This window comes from Neoarius graeffei, chromosome 12, assembly GCF_027579695.1.
Source record: "Neoarius graeffei isolate fNeoGra1 chromosome 12, fNeoGra1.pri, whole genome shotgun sequence".
Lineage (NCBI taxonomy): Eukaryota > Metazoa > Chordata > Actinopteri > Siluriformes > Ariidae > Neoarius > Neoarius graeffei.
Genome location: NC_083580.1, coordinates 68,215,111 through 68,228,624, shown reverse-complemented (window position 1 = coordinate 68,228,624; position 13,514 = coordinate 68,215,111). Strand labels below are relative to the sequence as shown.

The 13,514-nt window shown below is 41.6% G+C and overlaps 1 protein-coding gene across 1 annotated transcript in view; it reads right to left on the bottom strand.

The window, feature by feature from the left end:
• The window catches only part of nrxn2a (neurexin 2a), an 833,732-nt gene that overhangs the window by 471,395 nt on the left and 348,823 nt on the right, over positions 1 to 13,514 (bottom strand). The window contains exon 14 of the mRNA XM_060936298.1: positions 5,860 to 6,050. Within this exon, the coding sequence (XP_060792281.1) occupies positions 5,860 to 6,050 (191 nt within the window). The remainder of the gene's footprint in view (positions 1 to 5,859; positions 6,051 to 13,514) is intronic.

Here is a 13,514-nt window from a genome sequence, read left to right as displayed (position 1 = left end):
TCCATGTTTCAGTTTTCTTAAAGGAATAAAGAGTCGTTTCGTTTTAAATGTTTGTTCCGTTTGCCTAAACCAGAGCACATCACAGCCTACAAAACTTGCCGTCCAACCTGCAGAAGCATATTGAGGTATGTAAACGTTTTATTCCAAGAGAAAGCTTGCAATTAAATTGTTTGTGCTTTTAGAGCTAGCGATAACGTTGCAATAGCTATGCATTCTGGTTAGTCAAATGACTTTCTATGGATTTGCCCGCCAAGTTGCCATCGCCTTGTCCACGGCTAACGATAACACACAGCTAGTTAACTTGGACACTTAGTTAGCATGTAAAAACGGAGTTACGCTAACACGAATAACGTTAACTTATCTGAAATCCTTTCAGAAACATGTTTTAGCACAATAAACAAAATGTAGAAATCTTTCTTTTCTAGTCAGGTTAGCTACCCAGTATGATTTTGAGTTTGAAAAGACTTCGCTAGCATGTCAGGTGAAGCTTCGCTGACTAGCTAGCTTAATGTTAAACCACCATGGATTCATGGATTAACAGGTAGATTCACATGTGCATGAATGCATACAATTACGCATGCACACACACGAGACCTGTGAATAAAGTAAGTAAAGTAAAATTTATTTATATAGCACTTTTCCCAGACAAAACAGTCACAAAGTGCTTCACAGTAACAGAAAAATTAAAAGGCTAAAACACAGTAACACAATAACACAATGCGACATAGTCACAGATAATGAAGCAATAGGTATACACTGTTAACCAAAAGCTAGTTTAAAAAAGTGTGTCTTTAGCTGCCTTTTAAAACAGTCTACAGAGACAGCAAACCTAAGATGAATAGGTAGGGCATTCCACAATTTAGGAGCAACTGTCTCAAACGCACGGTCCCTACGGGTTTTTAGACGAGTATGTGGGACAGACAAAAGGTTTTGATTGTCAGACCTGAGAGAGCGTGCCAGTATATGGGGGTGAATTAAGTCTGCTAAATAGGCAGGGGCCTGGCCATGTAGTGTTCTATAAGTGATGGTAAGAATTTTAAACTGAATCCTGTACTGTACAGGAAGCCAGTGAAAAGAGCTGAGAATGGGAGTAATATGGGAGTATCTGCTTGACTTAGTAAGTAGCCTAGCAGCAGCATTTTGAATGGACTGTAAGCGAGAGAGGACAGATTTGTTAAGGGAAGAGAAAAGAGCGCTACAATAATCAATGCGGGAAGAAATGAAAGCATGAAGAAGCATCTCTAATTCTGTGTAAGACACCATAGATCTCAGTTTACTAATGTTACGCAGATGAAAAAAAAAAAAAAACATGATTTGGTTAACTGTTTGATATGTGTTTCGAAAGACAAGGACTTATCAAAAGTCACCCCTAGATTTCTCAGACTGGACCGAACAAAAGGTGAATAAGGCCCAATATTCTGTATAATCTCAGGTGTAATGTTATCAGGAGCAAATATGAACCAGTTTTACCAGGGTTCAGCTGCAAAAAATTTCCTGCCACCACTTCTTGATGGCATCTAGGCAGCCTAGGAGCCTAGAGAGCCTTGACGCCTCCTTGGGTTTAAAATTAAAATGAAGTTGTAAATCATCTGCATACGTATGATAAGTGATATTAAAACTATTTATAATATGACCCAGCCGTAACATGTACAGTGTAAATGGGAGTGGGTTCAGAACTGACCCCTGTGGGACACCACAAGAGAGTGGAGAGGAAGAGGAAAGAAAGTCCCCTATGGAAACATTAAAACTCCTACCAGTAAGATAAGAGGTAAACCAGTCTAATGCAATCCCTGAGATGCCTACCCAGTCACGTAGCCTCTTAATCAGAATGTGATGGTCTACAGTGTCAAAAGCAGAGCTAAGGTCAAGGAGCACAAGTACAGAGCATTCACCTGCATCTGCAGCCATTTGAATGTCATTCGTGACCCTTTAAAAGGGCAGTTTCAGTTGAATGACGTTTCCGAAAACCAGATTGAAATTTATCATAAAGACTGTGACTGTCTAGTAAGGCTGTGAGTTGGTTGGCTACAACCTTTTCCAGAATTTTGGATAAAAACGCTAATTTAGATATGGACAGTGAGATGGACAGTATTGTACTAGTCAGTCACAACAAATTGTTGGAATTTTTTGTTTTGATGTCAGATGATGGTCTTGCATTTTTATTTATTTTTATTTTTTTTTGCTTAAAGCAGTGTTGCTGTTGGGCAGTTATTAAGCTCGAGGTGTGGACCTGGGTTTTAAGCAGGTTGGATTGTCACTTTTATTTTCTGAGCAAGCTGCATTTACAGCTATTCCACTGTCTTCCTGATTAACATACACTACCGTTCAAAAGTTTGGGGTCACCCAGACAATTTTGTGTTTTCCATGAAAAGTCACACTTTTATTTACCACCATAAGTTGTAAAATGAATAGAAAATATAGTCAAGACATTTTTCTGGCCATTTTGAGCATTTAATCGACCCCACAAATGTGATGCTCCAGAAACTCAATCTGCTCAAAGGAAGGTCAGTTTTATAGCTTCTTTAAAGAGCTCAACTGTTTTCAGCTGTGCTAACATGATTGTACAAGGGTTTTCTAATCATCCATTAGCCTTCTGAGGCAATGAGCAAACACATTGTACCATTAGAACACTGGAGTGAGAGTTGCTGGAAATGGGCCTCTATACACCTATGGAGATATTGCACCAAAAACCACACATTTGCAGCTAGAATAGTCATTTACCACATTAGCAATGTATAGAGTGGATTTCTGATTAGTTTAAAGTGATCTTCATTGAAAAGAACAGTGCTTTTCTTTCAAAAATAAGGACATTTCAAAGTGACCCCAAACTTTTGAACGGTAGTGTATACCGTATGTGTGCACACTGCCAGAGCTGGGTCAGAACACTACCATGCTGGTTTGTGGGGGTGGGGAGGAGTGTTACAATAAAAAAAAAAAAAATTGAAATGATAATGGCTCTTTTTCAGTTCAGTTGTGTTTCATTTTGTAACATTCTACCAGGAGCCCTGTGATGACCTGGCGACTTGTCCAGGGTGTACCCCGCCTCTCGCCCGTAGTCAGCTGGGATAGGCTCCAGCTTGCCTGCGACCCTGTAGAACAGGATAAAGCGGCTAGAGATAATGAGATGAGATGAGACATTCTACCAGGTGTTTATTCTACAGGTTCTACAAGTTAGTCAGTAACTCCAGTCACTTGCTTCAGAGGCATTAGGTTTTGTAAGCGTTGTGGCAATAATACAACAACGTGTTGACAGAAAACGTACTTTTAATACTTAAGCATTTTTAAAAGCAAGTACTTCAGTACTTTAACTGAAATAAAAAGTTGACTGGACAACTTTCACTTGTATCGGAGTAACATTTGACCAGTGGGATCTGTATTTTGACTTAAGTAATGAAGTTGGGTACTTTGTCCACCTCTGGGTATAAACCTGTATTAAGTCTACTTTGATAAATCAGTAACTAAGAAAAAAAATACACACTAAGTGAAGAACAAAATAAGAAAACGTGAAGAATACTTCTTTGACTTGATTTTTCAAGGAAAAAAGTGGAGAATATTTTTCAGAAACCAGGGGGAACCCTGTGAGCTTACAATCAGACTGGTGATGCCACCCGCTGCACCATTGTGCTGCCCATGCATATATATATATTTTTTTTTTTTCCTTAAAGTGATGATTTGATATTGTGTCAAATGAAAAAAAAACGCCGTGTTTAAAAATGCATGACCTCAGTTAATGCATTTTATCCACCATGTATAATGTGAACACATCAGCACTGCTTATCTTAGCAAAATGAATGCGTTGTATAATCTTGAAGACATAGTCATTTAAAAGGTAAGGTACTTTATAAGATATGACAATCAAAATGACACGGATGACTGACAACCACCAATGTCAAAGTCAATGGAAAATTAAAATTTTGAGCGTCGACTCTATATTTTCTTCCCTGCAAAGCTAATCCTATAGGATTTCGTTGAATCAGTAAAAAAGTAAACTGAATGCAAAACCATTAAAAGAAATCATATTATTGTAATATGATGTCGGAAGGAGGATGCTTTTGAGATGAACTGATGCTGCAATAGACTTTCATTAACTTCTTTGGCGAATATCAATGCAGAAAAATACGACAGATGAATCCGTCTGTGATTCTTTCTGCCCATTAATATTGATTACTTGCATAAGAAGAGATATAAATTATCACCACTGTAATCTGTTAGACCAAATGAACAGGCAGTGAAACAATATTTGTTGAGACAAAGTCAATATTTACACTGAATATAAGAATAGTTATTTATCATTTATCACATAGTCCTTTATGGAGAGAATCAATCTTCTCTGTCCAAAGAGTCTGTATCGTCTTGTTTATTAACTTTTGCATTTATTTCAGATTTCAACAACTGAAATCAGGAGGGGTTTTTTTTTCAAAATACATCTTTCAATCTTCATTTAAATGGTGGAAAACGAGGATAAACATGGATAAATATATACCTACAAGAATAAATTAGCTGTGCCTTATTTGTTTGAAAGTGGAGACGTCACAGTTATAAGATGCAGATTGAAGCTGAATTTAGTTCACTGCAGAATCATTACTCGAGAGACTCGGGCAATAACTACACAAGATTGAATCAGGTTTGCTAGTTCGCAAATGTGAAATCATAAGCCCAAATTGACTCTTTTCCTGAAGGCACTGCTTTTGTTCTTCTCACTATGAGCAGAAAAATGAGCGGTACTAGAGGCAGAGGTAAATGTACATTGTGCGAGATCTCATCTCATCTCATTATCTCTAGCCGCTTTATCCTGTTCTACAGGGTCGCAGGCAAGCTGGAGCCTATCCCAGCTGACTACGGGCGAGAGGCGGGGTGCACCCTGGACAAGTCGCCAGGTCATCACAGGGCTGACACTTAGACACAGACAACCATTCACACTCACATTCACACCTACGGTCAATTTAGAGTCACCAGTTAACCTAACCTGCATGTCTTTGGACTGTGGGGGAAACCGGAGCACCCGGAGGAAACCCACGCGGACACGGGGAGAACATGCAAACTCCGCACAGAAAGGCCCTCGCCGGCCACGGGGCTCGAACCCGGACCTTCTTGCTGTGAGGCGACAGCGCTAACCACTACACCACCGTGCCACCCATTGTGTGAGATATAGATATCTCATCTCATCTCATTATCTCTAGCCGCTTTATCCTGTTCTACAGGGTCGCAGGCAAGCTGGAGCCTATCCCAGCTGACTACGGGCGAAAGGCGGGGTACACCCTGGACAAGTCGCCAGGTCATCACAGGGCTGACACATAGACACAGACAACCATTCACACTCACATTCACACCTACGGTCAATTTAGAGTCACCAGTTAACCTAACCTGCATGTCTTTGGACTGTGGGGGAAACCGGAGCACCCGGAGGAAACCCACGCGGACACGGGGAGAACATGCAAACTCCACACAGAAAGGCCCTCGCCGGCCACGGGGCTCGAACCCGGACCTTCTTGCTGTGAGGCGACAGCGCTAACCACTGCACCACCGTGCCGCCAGATATAGATATATTTTTTTAAATTCTAAAAGGGATGTACCTGGTGAGCTGACAGTTTTACAAATAGCTCCAAGGAACAATTGCTGATTACAGTTTTCATGGATTCAAAATTAAATACAAGAAAAATGGCTAGCTGGAATTGTATGACAGGATTTTCAGAGCATTTCCAGAAACGTCCTGAAAAGGTCAGAAGGATTTTCCCAAGGCCCAGAGAAGACCATGTGGCATTTTTTAAACTCCTGTCCATTCATTAATTTAGTTTAGAAACAGCCGAGTGTAAAGATGGGAGTATATGAGAGGATGGGGTTTAAAAGGTATAGCACTACCTTTGAGGTCCAGATTGCGGGCTCCGTTGGAGTGCTGGGTGACGGTGCGGGAGTCGATCTTAAGTGTGTGCACGTTGCTGTCATCTCGAGACACCACCACATTGTGCCACTGGTTGTCATTGAGCGGTTTGTCGGAGTTGCCCTTCATGAGCGATGGCCCGTTGCCCAGGTCAAAGACATAATGGATGTACCTGCAAAACATCAATGAAAATCCAGGAATATAGATAATTCAATGAATTTGCATAGCACTTTTTAACAGCAGACACTTTTATAAAGCAGAACTCTCTCTGTCCAAGTGTATATTCTACCCATGGCTCATAGACTGACTGATATCTGGTTCGTGGCTCATAGTCATGGCTCACAGCCTGGCCATGAGGGAAGCCATGGGCTAACGGTTAGAGAAGCAAGCAGCTTTGGGATCAAAAGGTAGCTGGTTCAATTACCTGAAACAGCTGGAGTGCCCTTGAGCAAGGCACCTAACCCCCAACTACTCCCCAGGCTGCTCTGGGTATGTTGTATTTCGCTCTAGATACCGGTAAGAGCATCTGCTAAATTACGTAATACCTTTTGTATATTTTTCAGGCAACAAGCTTCAGGATCTTAATTGCATATGTACAATGAAAGGTAAATTGAACCAAGCAGATCAAGCGCTTCAGATAATGTTCACATCAAACATCTCATCTCATCTCATCTCATTATCTCTAGCCGCTTTATCCTTCTACAGGGTCGCAGGCAAGCTGGAGCCTATCCCAGCTGACTACGGGCGAAAGGCGGGGTACGCCCTGGACAAGTCGCCAGGTCATCACAGGGCTGACACATAGACACAGACAACCATTCACACTCCCATTCACACCTACGGTCAATTTAGAGTCACCAGTTAACCTAACCTGCATGTCTTTGGACTGTGGGGGAAACCGGAGCACCCGGAGGAAACCCACGCGGACACGGGGAGAACATGCAAACTCCACACAGAAAGGCCCTCGCCGGCCCCAGGGCTCGAACCCAGGACCTTCTTGCTGTGAGGCGACAGCGCTAACCACTACACCACCGTGCCGCCCCACATCAAACATGTGTTAAAAAAAAAAAAAAAAAGGGGGGACATGTGTAACTGTGGCATGGTTGTTAGTGCCAGATTTGACGGGCTGGTTTGAGTTTGAGTATTTCAGAAACTGCAGATGTCCTGGGATTTACACACACAACCATGTCTAGAGTTTACACAGAGTGGGGTGTAAACCAACAACAACAACCCATGCAGTGAGGGGCAATTCTGCAAATGGAAACACCTTGTTGATGACAGAGGTCAGAAAAGAATGGCCAGACTGGTGCAAGCTAACAGGAACGGCACAGTAATTTAAACAAGACCGTCAGTGACGGCGTCGCTCACTCCGGCCCCGTCTAATCCAGAAGGAACGATCTAAAGTGGGCCACCTTGCACAATAAATGTTGCAAGCTATATACACTATATACAAGCTACAGTGGTGCTTGAAAGTTTGTGAACCCTTTAGAATTTTCTATATTTCTGCATAAATATGACCTAAAACATCATCAGATTTTCACACAAGTCCTAAAAGTAGATAAAGAGAACCCAGTTAAACAAATGAGACAAAAATATTATACTTGGTCATTTATTTATTGAGGAAAATCATCCAATATTACATATCTGTGAGTGGCAAAAGTATGCGAACCTTTGCTTTCAGTATCTGGTGTGACCCCCTTGTGCAGCAATAACTGCAACTAAACATTTGCGGTAACTGTTGATCAGTCCTGCACACCGGCTTGGAGGAATTTTAGCCCATTCCTCCGTACAGAACAGCTTCAGCTCTGGGATATTGGTGGGTTTCCTCACATGAACTGCTTGCTTCAGGTCCTTCCACAACATTTCGATTGGATTAAGGTCAGGACTTTGACTTGGCCATTCCAAAACATTAACTTTATTCTTCTTTAAACATTCTTTGGTAGAACGACTTGTGTGCTTAGGGTCGTTGTCTTGCTGCATGACCCACCTTCTCCTGAGATTCAGTTCATGGACAGATGTCCTGACATTTTCCTTTAGAATTCGCTGGTATAATTCAGAATTCATTGTTCCATCAATGACGGCAATCCGTCCTGGCCCAGATGCAGCAAAACAGGCCCAAACCATGATACTACCACCACCATGTTTCACAAATGGGACAAGGTTCTTATGCTGGAATGCAGTATTTTCCTTTCTCCAAACATAATGCTTTTCATTTAAACCAAATAGTTCTATTTTGGTCTCATCCGTCCACAAAACATTTTTCCAATAGCCTTCTGGCTTGTCCACATGATCTTTAGCACTGCAGATGAGCAGCAATGTTCTTTATGGAGAGCAGTAGCTTTCTCCTTGCAACACTGCCATGCACACCATTGTTGTTCAGTGTTCTCCTGATGGTGGACTCGTGAACATTAACATTAGCCAATGTGAGAGAGGCCTTCAGTTGCTTAGAAGTTACCCTGGGGTCCTTTGTGACCTCGCTGACTATTACACGCCTTGCTCTTGGAATGATCTTTGTTGCTCGACCACTCCTGGAGAGGGTAACAATGGTCTTGAATTTCCTCCATTTGTACACAATCTGTCTGACTGTGGATTGGTGGAGTCCAAACTCTTTAGAGATGGTTTTGTAACCTTTTCCAGCCTGATGAGCATCAACAACACTTTTTCTGAGGTCCTCAGAAATCTCCTTTGTTCATGCCATGATACACTTCCACAAACATGCGTTGTGAAGATCAGACTTTGATAGATCCCTGTTCTTTAAATAAAACAGGGTGCCCACTCACACCTGATTGCCATCCCATTGATTGAAAACACCTGACTCTAATTTCACCTTCAAATTAACTGCTAATCCTAGAGGTTCACATACTTTTGCCACTCACAGATATGTAATATTGGATCATTTTCCTCAATAAATAAATGACCAAGTATAATATTTTTGTCTCATTTGTTTAACTGGGTTCTCTTTATCTATTTTTAGGACTTGTGTGAAAATCCGATGATGTTTTAGGTCACATTTATGCAGAAATATAGAAAATTCTAAAGGGTTCACAAACTTTCAAATGCCACTGTATATCTAGAAGCTATAGCCACCCTAGGAATACCAACCTATTTGACAGAAAGAATCCAAAACGGCGAGGAATTGACTGAGAAGAAGCGATTTTTGTTGAACTGCTCATTAAGGCTTAATTAATCTATAACTTCATTAATAATTGTACTTACGGTATGCAAATCTGGGTAGAAGTTACATGCACCCTCGGTACCTCTACCTTCATGCCAGAAAGAATCAAAATCGGTGAAGAATTGAGGGAGAAGAAGCGATTTGTGTGGAAACTGCTCATTAGAGCTTAATTACTCTATATCTTCATTATTAATTGCAATTATGAAAATTTGGGTAGAAGCCATATGCAGCCCAGGCAGACCTACCTTCCTGCCAAAAAGAATAAAAATCAGTGAAGAATTGAGAGAGAAGAAGCGATTTTCCTGAAATGATGCCAGACAACGAAGAACAGACAACGCATGATGGTATAAGCTCATCGCCTGTTGGCCAGATGAACTAATAACCACTCTTTTTAACCATGGTGAACAGAAAAGCAGGATAATTCTATACATTGTTGTGTGTATAAAATACCAAGAGACTGACAGCTTCAGAAAAACATAATCCTACATGTGATCAGTATCTTATGTTAAAAAAAAAAAAAATATATATATATATATATATATATATATATATATATATATAAAATCTCATTATCTCTAGCCGCTTTATCCTGTTCTACAGGGCCACAGGCAAGCTGGAGCCTATCCCAGCTGACTACGGGCGAAAGGCGGGGTACACCCTGGACAAGTCGCCAGGTCATCACAGGGCTGACACATAGACACAGACAACCATTCACACTCACATTCACACCTACGGTCAATTTAGAGTCACCAGTTAACCTAACCTGCATGTCTTTGGACTGTGGGGGAAACCGGAGCACCCGGAGGAAACCCACGCGGACACGGGGAGAACATGCAAACTCCACACAGAAAGGCCCTCGCCGGCCACGGGGCTCAAACCCGGACCTTCTTGCTGTGAGGCGACAGCGCTAACCACTACACCACCGTGCCGCCCATATATATATATATTTTTATAAGATCACTTTAAGATTACAATCTGATTAGCTTTCTCAAATACAACCCAATAAACGTTTCCAAAATGGAGCCATGACCTTCATTTATTGTGCTGTCTAGGTTTCGTTTTCAATTCCCACAAGATGCAAAGCTTAGTTATTTATAATAGTTATTTCCCACCACAGACACTGTTATGTAGTTGATACATAAAGCTTTGATATTAGAATTGTATCACAAATGGACAAAAAAAGTGGGACTGGGACATCCCGACCATCAGCTATAGCCACAGAGAAAGAAGATAAAGTGTGTGTTCATGGCAAACTGCCCACGCTGTGTTTCCTCTCACCAGCTGGACCTGCCTGATGTGACTGATACTGATTTTTTTTGGCTCCTTTTGCTTTTTAAATTCTCTTTGAATGTAAAATTCACTGTCTTATTGCAATGAACACCATCTTACCTGGAAGCCCCAGGGATGAACTCCTTTGTGTTACCAACACCTGCTCATATTGAGAATCTCAGCATTTTCTCACATCACATCATACGGCTGTGAGTCTCAAAGTGCCTTACAGTTCAGGGTGTTAAGGCATGATTCTGAAACTCTTAATGCATCTTTATTCTTTTTTTTTCTTTTCAGTGTACCCACTTTCCACATTTAAACACTTTCATATAAGATACTACTGTATATGGGCAAAAGTTTGTGGACACCTGACCATCACGTCCATATGTGGTTCTTAGCTCAAACTGCTACAAAGTCGGAAGCACACAGTTGTATAGGATATATTTGCATGATGTAGCATTACTATTTCCCTCCACTGGAACAAAGAGACCCAAACCTGTTCCAGTGTAACAATGTCCCCGTAAACAAAAAGTGAGCTCCATGAAGACATGGTTGGCCAAGGTTGGTGTGGAAGAACTCGAGTGTTGTGCACAGAGCCCTGATCTCAACCCCACTGAACACGTTTGAGATAAATTTGAACTCTGATTGTAGCCCAGGCCTCCTCACTCAACATCAGTGTATGGCATCACAAACACTCTTGGTTAAATCCCCACAGCCACACCCTAAAATCTAATAGAAAGAAGAGTGGAGGTTATTAAAACAGCAAAAAGGGGGACTGGAATGGGATCTTATATTCAGAATATGACAAACTTTTTGCCATATAGTGTACTTTTTTATGATACTAATGATTTTCATTTGTCAAATAGATTTCATCATCAAATGTTTTATAATATTTACATTATGATCCTATGACCAACGTTTAGTTGCCGACAGAAAATATACACCACATTTTTGTAAATTTTTATGGCTAAATTGATGCAGAAAAGCGGTTTTGAATAAACGTCTAATTTATATCATGCTCAATTTTCACCAGAACTTTAATTAGAACATAAAATCAATAAAATATATTATTAGATTTTAAAAATATGTCCTAAATGTCATACAGGTACATTACTGTGGCAGCGGGGGCGTGGCCAAGCAGCAGTCTGTGAATGGAGGGCGGGGTCGGGGAAGGTAAGTGGCTAGTTTATTACACCTGATGTTAATTTGTGTGTGTGTGTGTGTGTGTGTGTGTGCGTGTGTTTGTTGCAGGGATGGAGTATAAAGGGAGGGGGAGAGGAGAGAAGAGTCTCACTCCCCAACCAGATGACTGATGAGTGTGTGCGTGTCTGTGTGACTGGGAGTTTGTTAAAAAGGCTGAAAAGCTGCAAATAAAGAGTTTTGTGAAACTCAGTTCTGGCCTGCCGTACTTCTGTGCTCCACCCACCCACTGAACATACCACAATTACATTCCAACAAGTACTGATATACAGAGCATTATGTGACCTCTCTGCTGTACAGTCCTGTTTATGACTTCGGTCCTCCTGGAACTTTTGCACCACCAGAGTTCATTTGTTTACTGTCATTAGTCACTTTGCACCATCCATCCATTCATCATCTGTAGCCGCTTATCCTGTCCTACAGGGCTGCAGGCAAGCTGGAGCCTATCCCAGCTGACTACGGGCGAAAGGCGGGGTACACCCTGGACAAGTCGCCAGGTCATCACAGGGCTGACACATAGACACAGACAACCATTCACACTCACATTCACACCTACGGTCAATTTAGAGTCACCAGTTAACCTAACCTGCATGTCTTTGGACTGTGGGGGAAACCGGAGCACCCGGAGGAAACCCACGCGGACACGGGGAGAACATGCAAACTCCGCACAGAAAGGCCCTCGCCGGCCACGGGGCTCGAACCCGGACCTTCTTGCTGTGACAGTACTAACCACTACACCACCATGCCGCCCCAGCTTGGGATAAATAAAGTCTATCTATCTATCTATCTATCTATCTATCTATCTATCTATCTATCTATCTATCTATCTATCTATAACAGTATCAATATGTTATACTTGAAGCAGTGAGAAACTATCGTGAATATGGTGCCATTGGGAATTTGGCCCAGCTGTGTGTTAGAAATGCTATTAAATAATAATAATAATAATAATAAATATAGCTGCAAGCAGCAATGTGGGGGCCAAGCAGAATATGAGACGAGATGTCAGGCCAGTAGAAGGCATTTGCGCCATGTAATGCCCTTGTGCAGCCTAGTGCAAAGTTGCGATGTACCAAGTTTGGGAGAAATTGGTCAAAAATTGAGGTAGGAGAAGCATTTTAATTGATTTTCACGAAATTCAAAATGGCGGAAAATCCTCAAGTCTGAATATGACCTCATAGGTTGTGATGGATTCGGCTTGACCCAAGGATTCCAGCGATAGTGGAATTTTGTTTCTACCCAAAACGCATCATGAGATATGAGCAAAAAGACATTTTTCCTTGTTATAGCGCCCCCTTGCCGCCAATGTGTTCCAAATTTGTTGGGGCCCTTTTTGGAGAGGTCTTGCACAATGCCACCAAGTTTCATTTAGATACGCCAAAGGGCGGCCGAGATATGAGCACACTTCCTGGTTCGCATATGCTCAGCCAAATTTGATTGGTTGCCACGGCCAAACGTTTATGAAATTCAAAAATCCGTGTAAGATCCTTGTGTAGGCTCCTCCAGAGTTGCTATCTACCAAGTTTGGGAGAAATTGGTCAAAAACTGAGGGAGGAGAAGCATTTTAATTGATTTTCACATAATTCAAAATGCCGGAAAATCTACTGGGTAGAATATGACGAGACAGGGCGCGTTGGATTCCTTGTGACCCAAGCATTCTAGAGATACTAAGATTTTGATGATCAGACGAATGTTTCAAAAGTAACAAGCAGAAATGTACCTGCGACTTTGACCTGTTGGTGGCGCTAGAGTTTTTGAGGTGCTGAGTTGAAATTTGGTGACAAGATCCTTGAGGCAGCCTAGAATCAGTATGCCAAGTTTAAAAACCTCTAGTCAGACGGTTCTATGCGTTGCCATTGAATTTCATTGATTTTAACAAAATTCAAAATGGCGGAAAATCATCAAGGCAGAATATGACGTCATAGGGTGCGATGAGTTCGTCTTGAGCCAAGGATTCCTGACATAGTGGAATTTTGTTTCTAGCCAAAACGCATC